This window comes from Pantherophis guttatus, chromosome 18, assembly GCF_059756535.1.
Source record: "Pantherophis guttatus breed Tessera chromosome 18, ASM5975653v1, whole genome shotgun sequence".
NCBI lineage: Eukaryota > Metazoa > Chordata > Lepidosauria > Squamata > Colubridae > Pantherophis > Pantherophis guttatus.
In genome coordinates this window covers 1,275,505-1,291,693 of record NC_142080.1, presented here as the reverse complement: position 1 = coordinate 1,291,693, position 16,189 = coordinate 1,275,505, and the positions used below count along the sequence as shown (strand labels likewise).

The 16,189-nt window shown below is 47.7% G+C and overlaps 2 protein-coding genes across 3 annotated transcripts; both read left to right on the top strand.

The window, feature by feature from the left end:
- The first annotated feature begins 795 nt into the window (after nucleotides 1-795).
- LOC117676290 (acyl-coenzyme A thioesterase THEM4-like) lies at nucleotides 796-6,456 on the top strand. The gene is made up of 6 exons (XM_034435673.3): nucleotides 796-1,047; nucleotides 1,568-1,721; nucleotides 2,571-2,739; nucleotides 4,291-4,401; nucleotides 5,197-5,321; nucleotides 5,719-6,456. The coding sequence occupies exons 1-6, from the start codon at nucleotides 922-924 to the stop codon at nucleotides 5,775-5,777; spliced, it is 744 nt and encodes a 247-aa protein (XP_034291564.2). The 5' UTR covers nucleotides 796-921; the 3' UTR covers nucleotides 5,778-6,456.
- Nucleotides 6,457-8,148: 1,692 nt separating this feature from the next.
- Nucleotides 8,149-12,634, top strand: C2CD4D (C2 calcium dependent domain containing 4D). 2 transcript variants are annotated; one of them, XM_034435674.3, is made up of 2 exons: nucleotides 8,149-8,914; nucleotides 10,116-12,634. In XM_034435674.3, exon 2 carries the CDS (start codon nucleotides 10,204-10,206, stop codon nucleotides 11,257-11,259), a length of 1,056 nt encoding a protein of 351 aa, XP_034291565.2. In that variant the 5' UTR covers nucleotides 8,149-8,914; nucleotides 10,116-10,203; the 3' UTR covers nucleotides 11,260-12,634. The 2 variants fall into 2 exon arrangements, with proteins under 2 accessions (XP_034291565.2, XP_034291566.2); XM_034435675.3 differs by having other exon boundaries at nucleotides 9,516-12,634.
- The last annotated feature ends 3,555 nt before the right edge of the window (nucleotides 12,635-16,189 follow it).

Below are 16,189 nucleotides of genomic sequence, written 5' to 3'. Positions count from 1 at the left end.
GAAAGCTTCCGGAGCCCGGGGAGGGCAAACACACACACACACACACCGTGGTGCAGGAGGCCAACTAGGCCACACCCACCATGGCCACACCCACCCAGCAACCAGGCAGACAACCCCTTGCTAAAATGTTTGAAGGCCACCCCTGATCTAGATATTCTAACCCAACCTCCTTTGGTTCTCTGGACCTTGGAAGGTTCTGGTGAGCACCTTAGATCCTGGGTGAAGACTGGTCGGTTTGAGGTTGTTTGCATTTTTCTGCTTTATCTTGGGGTTGGTGAAGCCTTCAATCCTTTGCTTGGGAGGTGACCTATCTCTGCAGCAGGAAAGAGGACATTGTCCTGTCAAAGAACAGCCCAAAACACCTACTCCAGTAGAGAGAAGTTCTCCAAGGATGGGCTCTAGCATGAGTCCAAAAGCTTGGAAAAGTGAACCTCTGGTGACCAACCCAAATTTAATCTCACATCAATATCTTGGGACACTTCACTTGGGAGATGTTTTGTTGCTAACATCTGTCAAGTTGAGCATGACGGAGCTATAAATCATCTCTGTTTACACCTCTGCGGATATCTCTTGTAACTGTGGACATCTTTAAAACCTGCCAAGCAACATCATGCTTATGTGATCTATTCGGCGAAAATATGCCGACGGATCAGGGATTAAGACCAGGTGATTGGACCCAAATTTTTCATGGAAGATTTTGGCATGAAATCAGATGCTTGAGCAAACTTCTCAAGTCCTTCTAATTTGAAGGTGAAAGGAAGAAATTATAGGCTTCACTCCAATTGGTCCTGGGTGAAATTCCTCCACTGCTGATGGAAGGGAGTAGCCTATTAAAGCTGTTGGGAGTTGAGTTCTGCCCGAAGAAGAGCTGCTGAGAAGAAGACACCCTTCCCAAGAGCTCAGTGGGTCGGAAGATTCAGAATGCATTGTGTTTTGAGGAACATCAACCAAAGGGTCAAAGATTTGGCCACCAGGATACCTCATCTGGCAACCACAAAAGAACTCTTGGTACAGCATCCCCATGTGCTGTTCAGAAGGACCTCCACAGTGAGTATTGGGGAGGGTTTAAAAGGAAGGGGAGGACACCCTCCTCCAAATAAACCTCTTCATTCCTGGTTTTGGAGGACCATCTGAAAAGTTCTGAGATCCTAAGGAGATTCTGGAGGATACAGAGAAGGTTGAAGCTCCTGCATTCATGGGTTGGATAGAGAAGTTTGAAGACCTGCAAATAACTCACCCATATGCCTTGAAGTGTCTTGTGGACATTTTTTTTTAAATTTGATTTATATGCCGCCCTTCTCAGGGCGTCTTACAATGCGTTAAGCAATAGCCTTCATCCTTTTGTATATTTATACAAAGTCAGCTTATTGCCCCCACAAACTGGGTCCTCATTTCACCTACCTTAGAAAGGATGGAAGGCTGAGTCAACCTTGAGCCTTGGAGAGATTCGAACCAGCAGAAATTGCAGGCAGCTGGTCTTAATAACAGGGTGCTTTAAACCACTGTACTACCAAGGCTCCTGGGTGGGGTCCCTCAACGCAAGTGTCCTGTCTTCCTTCCTTCCCAGCAACAGCCCCACCAGCATCTCAGGGACTTTGGCGTCCCCAACCCAAGTTGGAGCCAAGAGATGATGGACCAGTTTGAGAAGTTCACAAAGATGTCCGAGGACGGATCGTGGCAACGCATCCCCAGTTACAACAACTCCGTGGACAGCATGCCAGGTCAGTCTTTCCATCCCACTCGAAACGTTTCCTCCCAGAACGTTTCCTTCCTTCTGCAAAAATGTCAGCTTGTTAGAAAGTTGGCACATTCCCAGCCCATCTTCATTCTTTGATCTGCCCAAATCGTTTGCCCACGTCCTTCCCTCCGCAAGGTTGCTCAACCTCATGAAGATGAGTTGGATTCCAACTTCCCAGAAAAGTGGACTTCTGGGAGTCGAACTCCACCCATCTCCAAGTTGGCAAGGTTTGAGTAATGCCACCTTAGATGTCCGGCAGGTCGTAGGGCGAAAGCTCTGGCTCTCAGCCACGTCACGAATTAAGGGGAGGCCGGTCTCCCAGTCTTAGAAGGAAGGTGTGAAGTGTGGAGTTGCGTTCCTCAAGTCGGCAACTTGAAGATGGGTGGATTTCCAACTCCCAGAAAATGTAGCTCAAGTTATCGATGTGGAAGACCCTGATTGGGGTCAGATAATGTGGGTGCAATTAAGGTCAACGAACCCACCTCTGAAGTGGAAGAAAATCCCAGAATCCAAGTTCCGGTTTTAATGCAGGGACAATTTTGCACCAACTCTCAAATTTTGTCTCCTTGCGTCCCCTTTTCTCCCGTAGCCTGGTTCAAAAATTAACTCCTAATCATCACCTTGTGACCCCCAACTAATTCTACTTCTCTCCTCCAACCCAAATATTCTAGATCTGGATTATTTTTCCTCTTCTGGAGGGTGTTAGCATTTCTTAGCTGTTTTATTGTAGCCCAAACCGCAAATTAATAAAATAGGGAATTTTTTTCTCCCAAATTTTAATTTCTTTGTTTTCTCCGTCATTATTTTTTTTCCCCTCCACCTCCCTTCGTAGTTCGCAGCAAATTGGGGTACAAGCCGAGAAAGCATCAAGACGCCTGCTTATTCGTCCGAAACGTGGCTACCGAAGGCCGCGGGTTCGAGTTTGCCATGTTTTACAACGGCTCGGAGAGACGGATGGTGGTTCTTCTCCAAGCCGGATCGTATTTGGAAGGGATGATCGGGTGAGCTTGGTCAGGTAGATCGAACCCACGTCTCCGCATCTGGTCGGACATTTTTCTAACATTTATCAGATTAACAGAGTTGGAAGGGACCTTGGAGGTCATTTAGTCCAACCCAAATAGGAGACCATACCACCATTTCTGTCCAGTCTCTTCTTGAAAGCTTCCAGGGATGAAGCTCCCACAACTTCTGAAGGCAACTTCTGTTCCATTGGGTTGATTGGAAAAATTTGAGAGAAAATACTTCGCTTACAGATAGTCCCTGACATACGACTGATGGCTTAGGGGTAATTCAAAATTACGACCTACCTGCAAAGGAGGGACTTAGGGCCAGGATCTGAAGTTCCGACGGGTCTCCTCCTTCCCCACAATTACGTGGCTGACCCATTTTATGACGGCTGCAACCATAATCAGCAGTCACGATTACGGTTATATCTCGAGGACTGCCAGCATTGAACCATGGAACTGTGAGGCTATCGATAAAAGCTTCTTCAATTCAATTTGAGGAATGCCAAACAGGTGCCAGGAAAATTTTCCCAGTGCCAGATACGAGGGCCTCTTCGAAGGCATCTAAAATGGGAGTATTTTAAATGCTATTAATAAATGGCAATTTCCAGATTTTATCAGTAGAAAAGGAAAGGGCGTTGGGCAGATTAGTTCAGCCCCAAATCTGAATTAAATAGTAAATAAATAAAGTTTTCGGCATGCATGTCTTCTGACACGCCCTTGCTGTCTTTCTGGCAAGGAAAAAAAATTTTTTAAGAGAAGTTCCATCATCAGTTTCGCTCCCTGGCAGAAAAAAACGAGAGAAAATTAAAAGGGTGCTTCATTTTTTTTCCCCCAGGCCTTAGGACTGCGTGCAACTTATTTTGCAAAACAGGAAGAGGAAAATGAAGCGATTGTATCTGACGGGAAATATCCCAAATTTATCCCAGATGGATGTTTCGTTTTTTTTTCAAACTGTTGTCTTGGTGGGAAGCTCCTTTTCCTCAAAGTTCTCCTTTCAGCCCGTTAACAGAATAACACAGATGGGAGGGACCTTGGAGGTGGTCTAGTCCAGCCCCCTGCTCGAGCAGGAGACCTTATATATCATGGCAGACAATCTCTTCTTAAAAGCCTCCAGGGATGGAGCACCTATACATTCTAGTGGCAAGTTGTTCCACTGGTTAATCATCCTCACTCTCAGGAAATTTCTCCTTAATTCCAGGTTGCTTCTCTCCTTGGTTAGTCTCCATCTGTGGCTTCTTGCCTTGCCTTCTGGTGCTTTGGAAAATAAGTGGAGCCCCTCTTCTTTGGGGCAGCAGCCCCTCAAATACTGGGAGATGCTATCATGTCTCCCCTAGTCCTTCTTTTCTTTAAACTAGACACCCCCAATTCCTGCAACCGTTCTTCGTCAATTTTATCCTTCACTCCCCTAATCCTCCCCGAGTCTTCGGAGAGGGGCGGCATACAAATTGAATTCATAAATAACAAATAAATAAATCCCCTTTGTTGCTCTTCTCCGCCCTCTTTTCCCTTCCGCCTCTTCGGATGTCGACTCCCGACTCGATCCAGATTTATGCACGGGGGAGCCGTGGCTGCCATCCTGGATCACACCTTTGCGAGTTGTGGCATCTGCGCCTTCGGGATCCTGATGACCGCCAACCTCTCCGTGGACTACAAGAGGTAAGCGAGGTTTCGCGTCTCTTTCTGCGCTCAGATTGAGGTGATCCTCAGCTTGTGGCCACCGTTGTGAGCCCCAAACTTTTCCGTGGCTAAGCGAGACGTCGGTGCAGTGAATTTTGTCCCGTTTTAAGGATCTCTTCCAAATCTGTCGTTCTATTATGCCGTCTCAGAGAGAGAGAGAGAGAGGGGCGGCTTGCTTCTCAGGCCTATAGGCGGTCCTTGTTTTAACGACCACAATGGAGCCCAACGTTTCTGTTGCTAAATGAGACATTGGTTCGGGGAGCTTGTACCCCACTTTGCGACCTTCTTTGCCACCTGTTAAGTGAATCCTTCCGGTTTTCAATTTCATAATGCCGCCGTTAAAAGAACCGGGCTCCCCCCGTTGATTTTGCCGGCCAGGTTGCAAAAGGGGATTGTGTCTCACACACACACACACACACACACACACACACACCGGGGCGGGGGACACTGCCCCAGTGGGCATTATAAATATGAGTCAGTTGCCGAGCATCTGACTTTGGAATTCGTGCTGCCACGGGAGATGCGGCAACGGTCGTCAGTGTGAAAATGGCCCCCCGAGTTACGTCGTAACTTTAAACCGTCACTAAATGAACCGTTGTGAGGACTAGCCTGTTATTTCCTCCTTGATGCTGGGCTGACAAAGCCAGATGGGTCAGAAGATGGAGAAGGGGAGGGCGGTACTTGAGATGGCTTACTCTGCTTTGGCTCCAGCCACCGAGAGATTTAGCTGCCAAGAACCATCCTCCATTGCCCTGACCGTCCTTCCTCTTCCAGCCCCATCCCGCTGGGCTCCGTAGTCCTCGTGGAAAGCAAGGTGGAGAAAGTAGAAGAGAGGAAGATATTTCTGTCCGGGAGTGTACAGAGCACCGACACGCAAAACCTTCACGCAGAAGGCACAGGTGAGTTTATCTTTTGAATGCAAATGGGACCTTTCCATTGGCTCTCATTCTTGGAAAAACTCTCCAAGAATGGCCTCCTCCTCTCCGGCTTCCTTCGGAAGGAACAACAAGACTCAAGGACGCAATCACCGTTTATCTCCTCGGTTTTTCTCTCTTCCCTTTTTTTCATCTTCTGGGTTTCTCCTCCCTTTCGGCGCAAATGGGTTGGGTGGAGGACAGGTGTCTCTCCTTTTTCTGCAGGGCAGGTATGGTTCCGCAGGTGTGGTGGAAGCTCTGGAGATACACGACGGGCAGCTTTGCCAAAGGAAAGGCATCCACCTCTCCTCTCCCAACCATTTCCTCTTCCAGTCTCAACTCCTTTCTCCATCTCTTTGTCTCCCATCTTCCCTGCCTGCAGCTCTCTTGATCCATCTGGACACGAAGACTTCTTCCCACCCAGTGACCAACTCCAACTGATCCTTCTTCGGGCCAACAGGGATCCTTTTTTGTTTTTCCCCAAGTTTTTGGCTTTATTTTATATTGTTTATACATATCAATGTATGATATATATATAAATGCATCAATGTGTGATATGTATACGGTGATATCTGGGTATTATACATTTTATAATATAGAGTATAATTCTATTAATACACATGTATATTAAAATAAATTCTTTCATTATCTAATCACCCATTTTTTTAGTTCTAATATTTTACTGCTAATCATGTTCTTATGCATTTTTAATATTTCAAATTCTAGTTTCACTTATTGTTTCATTCTTATGAATAAAACGCTCACAAGGTTTCCTGAAACCTCAACTTTTGGTGGGTGGGGAAACAGACTGATAAGTGTTATTTGCACACCCTTGAAGGAGAAGCTTGAATCGGCCTCTGGCTCCCTTCAAAACCTTGTTTCTCTTCGGATCTTCCCGGGGGAAAGAATTCCAAAATGATTCGTGATCTCTTCTTGATTTTACAAGGGGAAAATCAAGAATCTGCTCCAGTTCTACCGGAAGACCAAAACTTTTCAGGAATGGGAACTTTTTTTCCCCTTGCCTTCCCAAGTTTCCAAATATATTTGTAGTTCAGGGGATGAAAGCTTCCCTTTGCAAAATAAAAATAAATAAATAAATAAATAAGTGAATGTTGTTAATTATTTGGAGAATGAGGTGCCCTGAATCTATTTTGTTCTCAAAGTGGCTTTTCTGTTTTCCCGTGAAAAATTGAAATCATTACCCTTTTTTTTTTTTTTAAACTGGTGTCACTTAGCAATGGAGACTTCAACATCTTGCCCTGGAAAGGGTCTGGGTTCAAGAAAGCCTCGGGTTCAAGAGGAAGGGGGTTAAAATCAGGTTTGGGGATCATCTTTGAGGTTGGTGAGCCAACATTTTGAACTGTTTGGCTCCTGGCTAAATGGGGAGCTGTCCATGGTACTAAAGATTCAAGAGCTGTCCGTGGTGCTGAAGTTGAATAGAGGTGTGGCCTTGTGTTTAATGGAATAAATAACAGAATCACAAAGTTGGAAGGGACCTTGGAGGTCTTCTAGTCCATCCCCCTGTTCAGGCAGGAGACCCTATACCAGTGTTTCTCAACCTTGGTAGCTTGAAGTCCACCCATCTTCAAGCTTCCAAGGTTCAGAAAGACTGCCCTATACTAAACTCACTTAAAACCCAAACACCAGGTCCAACATACATAACAATCCCCAAACACACTCCCACCCACCACAATTCCCCACTCCTAAACCACCCAAATATCCACACAACAGACCAAGTAATGCTGTCCAACAGCTCGCGGATGGTCTCTCCGATCTCTTCTTTTAAAAAACCCAACTTCTGAAGGCAAGCTGTTCCATTATTCTCACTGTCAGGAAATTCCTCCTTAGTTCTAGGTTGCTTCTCACCTAGAATTAGTTTCCATCCGTTGTTTTCTCATCCTGCCTTCAAGGGGGCCAAAAGGAAACATCCTGAGAGCGTTTTCAGTCTCTTACTACAGTCTCCCTACTTAAAAAGGAATGGAGAATGTTTAATGGGATGTGGGAATGGCCTTGAGGAACGAGGGGAAGAGATGCTGCTTCGGGAACAGTCAGATAAGAGAAGGCTTCAGAGGTGGGATTCAGCCGGTTTGGATCAGTTCGCCCAAACCGGTAGCAGAAATCAGAAATCAAGTCGTGCTATTTAGGCACATTTTTGAGACCGGATGCATGCGTGGACGGGGTGCATGTGAGCGAAGTAAACCCATGTTGTACGCATGTTCACATTTGCCACCTGGTAGGGAAAGTAATTGAATACCACTTCTGGACGGCTTAGCCCTCAGCTGCATAACGGGTGGAAAAAGAGACTCAGAAAGGAATTCCCGTAGCTCATCAGACCCATAAAAGACATTTACACAGATAGGCTTCAACTTACGACAATAATTGAGCCTAGGATTTCTGAGGCTAAGCGAGACATTTGTCAAATGGGTTTTGCCCCGTTTTACAACTTCTGCCGCCGTTCTTAAGCAAATCCCTGTAGTTCTTACATCAGTAACACGGTTGTTAAATGAATCTAGCTTCTCCGTTGACTTTGAAGGTCACAGAAGGGGATCCCATGGACTCTGGGATCACATGACACAAAACTCCGGGACATGCAACCGTCATAAATATGAGCCGATGGTTTCCAAGCATCTGAGTTTTAAATCCACAGGGATATCTGCAACGGTCATAAGTTTGCGAAACCGTCATTAAGTCCCTTTTTTCAGTGCCGCGGTGGCTTTGAACGCTCACTAAAAACTGTTGTACGTCAAGGGTTGTGTATATTAATAACCCACAACCCCCTGCATTTTTTTTTTCTCAGCTCCTTCGTCATTTTCCCGTAAATATTCTGAAGCCGATAATAGGCGCAATCCAATTTTGGACGTCTGGATGGTTTCTTCTGAATTCTCAACCCGGGGAAAAAGTTGTGTGTTGGTTACCTAGCTTAGTAACGGCACTGTTTGTTTTCTACCGGTTGTCGCAAACAATGTTAGCTTAATTAAAAAGAAAACACCACGTGGGCCGAACCACCGAGGCCAGTCAATCAACGGTCGGCCTGGAGGATTTGCAACAACGGGCACACATCACGTCCGAGAGGCGGGCCATGTTTTCTTGGCCTGCCACGGTATGCAAACATTTATCCTGGCTTCAAAGAATGGGCCCATTGTTCTTGCTTTGTGTGCCAAACCTGATCGGAGAGGGGCACTCTGCCAACGGCAGGAGGAAAAGATTTTGTAGCCTGAACAGAGACGCCGCGAGGGTCCCTCGACGTCGTTCAAATTCTACACAGCTTTCTCGGGCCAAACCCAGCTTCCGATCGGATGCCGGTTCAGTTTTGAAGACGAGATGCTTTTCCGAAAACAAAACATGGAACTTCGATCTGCGGAAAGGCGGTGGCGGTGGTGGTGGTTTGCCGTGGTGTGACTCCCCGACCGAGACCGGGGATCGTTGCAGCTGAAACACACAACAAGCGGTGACGTCAAAAGGCTCCGGATGATAAACAGCAACATGGAAAGTTTGCATTGTGCCAGTTGGTGTGTTGGAGGGCCACGAAGGCAGATTGGGAAGGGGTGAAGGAAGAGAGGAGGAGAAAGGATGCCCAGGTAATTGGGGACCAGGATGGATGGGGGGGGGTGTCATTTGGGAATTGGAGGAGTGCATGGTTTCTCGTACAAGCAGATAGATGCGCCCTGTTATCCTTGCAGGGAGAAATCTGAATTTTAGTCTTCTTCATATGGTTTTGCAAGGATTCCGGGGGGGTGGGGGGACCATGCAACTTTTGCCCTAAACTTTTTGCCGAATTTTTCTTCTTTCTCTGCTTTCTGCACCAAAGCTTATTTCTCCGGATAGATTTTACATTTGCACCAAGCGGCTCTCGCCTCCGGCATGGAAATAAAATAGCAAGGGTTTGGGGAGATTTTTAAAAGCTTTGATTTTCCACCTTCTCCTCCCGGTCTTTTCCACCAAAATCCCCCACCCAAAAGATCTCTCTCTGCCCATCTTGGCTTCCGTTCAAGAAACCACTCTGCACATGTTCAGAGACCCCGTTCTCCTTCTGCCAAATGGGTCAGCGGGTTTGGGGGGGGCGAACGAGGAAGAAAAGGGAAGCGTAGGTGTGTCATATACACACACTCGTCAGTTATATATCTGGATTTGTCGTGTCTGGGCTTCCACGCCTCCTGACGTTTCTGAATTTCTCCCCAGGGCCCCGATGGGATATAATCCCCTGTCAACAACTCAGAGGTGTTTTTAAGTCACACCTGGGCAAGCAGCCACATTCACAACTTGTGCGGACGCGCAAATCACCGCTTAGATCTTTCTCCAAAGCGGAAGAAGTTTTGGCAAGCTATTTCGGACATTTTTCTCTTCCTTCTGCGAAACATAAGACGTTTTGTCTCCGTTGCAAAATTCCAAGAACTGTGAAAGGAAGGAGAGGCAGGGGGGGAATTTTTTTTTTTTAGCAAGTTCTCCGGGTTTTAATTTATTTTGTTCCTCCCGTTGCCAAAAAAAACCTACATCAGCAGAGAGGGCAGGTGCTCACCTTCGGAGAATTCATCCGGACTTGCGGCTTCATGGGGTTTTTTTTTTCAATTCACCTGCAGAAGGTGTTCTGATTTTTGTTGTTGTTTCTTTTTTGAGTTGGAATGTTGTTTCCAAAACGAGTCACTAGTCCTCGTGAGGTCTGAAAACATCCAAGATGGTTGAAGCTGGTTGAAGGACGCTGAGTTGATTCTAATTCCTGTTTGCAGGCGGAGCGACTGGTTCTAACTGGTTCTAACTGACTTTCCTTCGATTTCCTCCCAGATCGACATGAGAGAATTCGTCCTCATGGCTCCTCTCGCTTCCGTCTTGGGGCGACCTGGTGATTTTTGCCCCCCCGGCCTGATCTGAGATGTTTTCCAAGCGAAAGACCCACAACGTCCAACCAGCTTGTCCCAACGTGCTGACCCCCGACACAATCCCCTCCTTTTTCATCCCACCCAACCTCGCCACTCTCCAAGGCCGGCGTGCAGCTGGGACCCCCAGGCCGACCGATACGCCAGCCCCACCAGTCAAAAATGAGGGCATTAAGGTGCAGGAGGGACACCAGGCCGGTGCACGACTCCCAGGTGCCCCCACCACGATCCATCTGCCGACCCCGATGGACTTGGGGTGCCTGCCCGAAAGCCCCAACACCTGGCGGCGCGAATCGCTCTTCCACAGCAGACCCCTACCCCGCCGAGGGCAAACTGGCTGCTTCTCCTCTCCACGGACAAGGCCCCTTTCGCAGCCCGCTCCAGGCCTGGACAGTGATACCGCCTCTTCCGCAGAAAACTCCCCGTACAATTCCCCCGTGCCCACACGTCCTCTCGGTGGGCTCCTGCCGTGCCATGGCTCTGGGCACCGGCGGCGTTTGGCATGCCGGTCCCCCCACACCCTGCGTCCCAACTCCTTCTCCACGGAGGACACCAGCTCAACCGACACCAGTCCCTGCTGCCTGCGCCGCGAGGCCGATCCTCCCTGGATCTCACCGGGCGCTTGGTCCCTGGCGTCGCTGTTCCCCTTGGACTTGATCCGTTGCCACCAGCGGCTGACCAAAGAGGTGACTTTGACGGTCAGCCAAGGCGGGCAGCTGCGTCTCTCCAGCGAGTACCTCCAGCCGCCAGGCAGCCTCCGGGTGCGCTTGGTGAGCGCTGAAGGCTTCTACCCACCGCAGGGCAGCCCTCGCCACATCCACTGCTGTGTCGCCCTGCAGCTGCGGCCCGGCCCAGGTCAAAGACAGCGCAGTGCCATCATCAAGAGGACCCGTAACCCCATCTTCAACGAGGACTTCTTCTTCGAGGGGGTGACCCCCGAGGAGCTCCCCCGGCGCAGTCTGAGGATGAAAGTCCTGAACAAATCTTGCAGTCTACGGCGTGACGTTGTGTTGGGCCAGTGCGACGTCCCACTGGATTCCCTTCTGCCCTGAACGGGGGTCCTTGGCAGAGTAGAGCTGGGGGTGGTATAGATATCCTCGCGGACGGCAGGAGGGGCAACGGTTGCCCTTCAACCGTCTCCATAAATGAAGGTCCTTTGTCTACTCCAACCAGTCTTGTTGGCTGACGGAGAGCTAAGAATGGACTTCCAACCACTTCTGGAGGGTCTACATTTCAATATAGGTGGTCCTTGACATACGTCCATTCGCTTAGCAACCGTTCAGAGTTATGATGGTGCTTCAAAAAAAGAGGCTTATGGCCAATCCTCGCACTTATGACCATCACAGCATCCCCATGTTTAAAATGAGGGTACTTGGTAATTAGGACAGTAGCAGTATCTTGGGGGAAGGTCACATGATCGCCATTTAAAGCCTGCCCAGGGCACGCGAAGTCAATGGGGGAAGCTGGATTCAGTACACGGTGCCTGATTTGCTTAAGGACGTGATTCATTTAATGGCCAGGAAAGTCCTAAAACCAGGCACAACAATCTCATCCATTACATCCCCGTCGCGATGATGGGTGTCATTAAATTGAGGAGTCCCTGTTTGCTTGATCCAGGCAACGGCCACCAGAGGGAGCTCTGCCGCCCTGGGTATCACTGCCACCTTGAGGCAGACGGAGGTATAGCAAGAATCGGTCGACGATAGAAAAGGAACGAAATTCCATCCAGTTTTAATTCAAGCCGTTTCTGCCTGGAATTGTCTGCAGTGCATCCCGTCTTTCTTAATGGTGGGGCAGCCCCCCAATATTTGAGGACAAGCCCAGAATTGCAGTGTTGCAGCCAAAGGATTACAGCCTTGCAAGGGGTTGAGCTGGCATTAAACCAGGGGTTGGACTAGATGGCCTCAGCATATCCCCGGCCTGTAAACTCCCTAATTTTTGCTCTTCTGGCTAGAAAGCTGAGTGAGCCGATTCCTTTTCAGAAAATCTGCCTTTGGTTGAAATCCCTTTGTCTAATTTCACACAAAGTTGTTTTAGGTGTACGTTGTGTTTTAGGAACAAAATTGCCGCTATGGGCTCCACTAAAAATATAAAAGTATAAAGTGTTTGTGTGTGTGTGTGTTTTTACACTTGGTTGGACTTTCTTGCTTAACTTGGATACTTAGTGAGGTTTTTGGGTTTTTTTAAACCATTCAGCTGCCCCAAATATCGGGTTCCTGGCTTCTCGATGCATCCAAATTTTGCCACCAGAGGGCAGCATTTCTTTTCACAGTTGGAAAACCGTTTGCAGCCACCAGAGGGAGCTCTTTACTTAATTCGTTAAAGCTGAATTCGTTTTTTTTTTCTTCCCTGTATTGTAGATTTCCAAGTCGAAGTTGCGCTAAAATAACCGAATAGCAAATTAACTAATAAAAAATTTTGCACCCTTTTTAAAGGGCATTTTCCCTGCCTTTTCCTGTTGCAATACCCAGCCGGGCCCCAAGAGGGCATCTCTTGGCACAGGGGGAAGCTTTGCAAAATTTAGAAATTAAAAAAAGGGGGGGATGTCACTGCAAGCATTCGGCTCCCTTTGTAATAATTTTAATACTTTTTTCTTTTAGATTCCTGATTGATTATTGGAGTCCTGCGCGTGAACCCCGCCCCCCCCTTTTTTAGTTTTTAATGGTTATTAATTGTTTAGTTTTAATTTGTTAATGGGTTTTAATTCTCACTGTTTTAATTCGGGCCAAAGTATATAATTCTTTTAATTAATTTTAAATTTTGTATTGTTATGTATTTTAGTTTTGGCTGTGCACCGCCCTGAGTCCACTAGGAGAAGGGCAGTATATAAATTGAATGAATGAATGAATGAATGAATGAATGAATGAATGAATGAATGAATGAATGAATGAATGAATAAATAAATAAATAAATAAATAAATAAATAAACAAATTAGTTCAGTAGAGGCATGCCATTCCTGGTCCAACCACACGAGGGCGAGCTAGGACCAGCATTCTAGTTTTGCCAACTTTACTGGTGGGGAAAAAAATCTGTGCTTTCTACTTTAATCCTTGGCAAATGTGGCCCATATAACTGCTTTTCTGTATCTCTCGGTTTGCTAACTTTTAACTAGGAAAAATCTGACTAGGACAGCCACCTCCTCTTCTTTCAGAATGGGAACATTTTAAATTTTAAATGAGGACTAGTATCCTGAAGGCCTTTTGTTTACAAGTTTATTGCCATTGCAATGGTTCAGTGGCAATAAGAAAGGATTGAGCCCAGGAAAAATGCATCCATCAAAAAGAGTATTCAAGCCTGAAAAATAAATTAGCTGTCTTCTAGGTCATAATTTATTAAATTTATAGATGCTTTAAACATGGCAATACACACCCAGCACAAAAATGCATCTTGCAAATTTGATTATTTTTTTGCTGTTGTTGTTTTTGTTCTTCATTTTGATCACAGAAGACTTATTAGCAGGGTGTCACCTCCAGAGGCCTTCATCAAAAGGCCTTGATAAAATTAATAACAAGAAGTGCCGTTAATAAGACACTTCGGGTGGCCCTCATGAGGACTGCAAACTTTTTCCAAAGTTTTAAAAACTTTGGCACTTTAAAAAAAAAAAAACTCCTTCAATGGAGTCATTGAAAGTTGGGCAGCCTGTAAGTTAAAAAATAAAAATAGGAGGAAGGTGCATTGGTTACGTTTGCTGCCTTGAGTTATTTCTAAATAAAGGGATTAAAAATAAGTTATTCTTTGACGGCGAATTAATTCCGTTCGCGTCTCTATTCCCAAAATTTACTTTTTGGGGTTTCTCCTTCGGATCGGGCATCCTGGGATACCCGCTGTGGAATTGAGGCCTCTATTGGGGGGTTCGGTCTGCCAACTGCAGGTCGATGCCGCTTTGCGACACCTCCCTGCGAGGTAGGACAGGAAGGGAAAGGAAGCGAGGTCTTATTCCCGCAAGAGGAAGAGGAGGGAACGAAGAGATTCAAAGTCTAATTGCACTTTCCACCACCCCCAGTCAAGAGAAGAGGACAGAGACGTTTCTGCCCATTGACTTGGCCCTTGGAAGTTCGGAGGTAGACTGCTCTTAAACAGGGAGGCTCGACCGAAGCTAAGAAAGGAAGGCCAAGCTCTCACCGCTCTCCAGCCCTTAATCTCCGCTCCAGAGAGGCTTCTAAAGGCCTGCTTAAAACCCTCCTGTGTAGTCCAGCTGTCCCACCTGGTGGATTTCCGCCTGCGAGCGCACCCGCCACGAGTTCGCCCATCTTGGCGGAGAACTTTTTCATCTTCCCAGGCCTTGAGGACTGGCTCCTTGCAACGTTCTTGGCACCCGGATTTAAAAACTATTCTCCGCGCTTGGGATCAAAAGCCGGTGAGTCACTCCAGAAGTTATATAAGCAGCTGGCAGGACTTGCTTGGCACCCCGAGGTTGGGCAGGACCCAGCCTGCTTTTGTGGGGGTGCAGCGAGGGCCTCCCCACCAGGGGGCAGCACAACCCGTGGGACGCACGCCACTCCTTCCCAGGGAGAAGCAGGCTAGGAAAGAAAAACTGGTCAAATGGGACTCAGTCGCGGGGTTGTAAATTGAGGTAAAATGACCTGCTCTTTTCAGAGAGTCTTGCCAGGATTCTGTAGCACTGAAAAGCGGTCTAGTCAGTTTCACTGCTTTTTTTTTTTTTTTTTTTTAATTCTTCTGATTTCTGTCCTGGCTTTTGACTAGATGGGTTGGGGAAATAACACGTCTTGTTTTGTAAGCAAATCTTCCTTCCCTGGATGAAGAGGTCGAACGAAACCCAGCTAAAGGAGTGTGGTGGTGGGTTTTTTTGGCTCCTCTTTGGCTTCTCCTCTTTGCCCCCTTTCCATAAATTCGGAACTGGGATTTTCATTTTCTAGTTTTTTTTTCCACCCGGGGGAAGAAACCTGCCGGCTGGCAATCCTGGGAGTTGAAACCCAAGGTGGACGTGGGTGAAGGAAGAAGGGCGGGTTTCCAAAAAAAAAAAAAAACCCGAGAATGCTGTAATATCTTTTGCTGCACCTGTGAAATTGCTGCCTTCTAGCAAAGCGGCGATTAATAGGCCCAGCAGCCCCTGCGGGCCGGGGAGGTTCCCCAGGTTGGCATTTCAGGAAGGCGGTTGGCATCTGGCACAGGTGAGATGCCACCCCACACACCACCACCCCTCCGAGCCTGTCTCGCTGCCTGAACCGCCCGGTGTGTGGCAGCCCCGGGCGAGGACCCATGTGCCCCAGCAGCCGAGCACGTAAACAGTAATTATCCCTGGGGACTGACTGAGGGTGTGCCCAGCCGAAGGGGTGGGGGAGGGGACGCCGGTAGGGATGTCGCCCCTCCTTCCGGGGCAGGGTCGAACTGGCGCCCTTTGGAAGGGCTGGGAAGCAGCGCCCATCATCCCCTGCCTTTCGTTTTGAGGACCAGTTCTGCACTTTCGGCAGTCTTCTTTCAGTCTCAGTTCTGCACTTCGGCAGTCTTCTTTCAGAGTCTGGTAGACTGCCCCTGCGCAGGGAGCTCGCCAGGGAGGGAGCTCACTTCGAAGACAATGTTTTGTCTTTTTTGTACACACACAAACACACATACGTGTGTCACGCCTTCTTTCGAGCTTCGGCCTGCAAGGGAGCTGAGTGGAGTTTTTGCACGTCTGTCCCTTTTAGCACACAGGTACACACTTCAGGCCTTCTCTCAGGCGTGGCAAAGACCCCAGGGACATTTTTGCAAGCACACACCACATGCGTGTGTCACGCCTTCTGTCCTGCCAGGCCGGCGTGCAATTGCACACCAGCGGAATCTTATTTTTTTTCCTTCTTCTTTGCACACTCTTCACCTCTCCATCATTTGTTTTACACGCGCGCACAAAAATCACTGCTTCTCCGGGTCTCGGTCCGTGCAACGGACTCGGGAGATTTTTCTTTTGCACGCTCTTTATCTCTTTCACACGCATCTCTTTTTTTTTTCTTTTTTGCACGCGCACCGTCCTTCCTTCCTCC

Excerpts from the sequence above, each read along its gene's own strand:
- C2CD4D (XM_034435674.3), top strand. The coding sequence starts at position 10,204 with ATGTTTTCCAAGCGAAAGACCCACAACGTCCAACCAGCTTGTCCCAAC.
- LOC117676290 (XM_034435673.3), top strand. The coding sequence starts at position 922 with ATGCATTGTGTTTTGAGGAACATCAACCAAAGGGTCAAAGATTTGGCC. Across the intron at positions 1,048-1,567 it reads TGTTCAGAAGGACCTCCACA|CAACAGCCCCACCAGCATCT; the intron begins GTGAGTATTGGG and ends CTTCCTTCCCAG. Across the intron at positions 2,740-4,290 it reads TATTTGGAAGGGATGATCGG|ATTTATGCACGGGGGAGCCG; the intron begins GTGAGCTTGGTC and ends GACTCGATCCAG.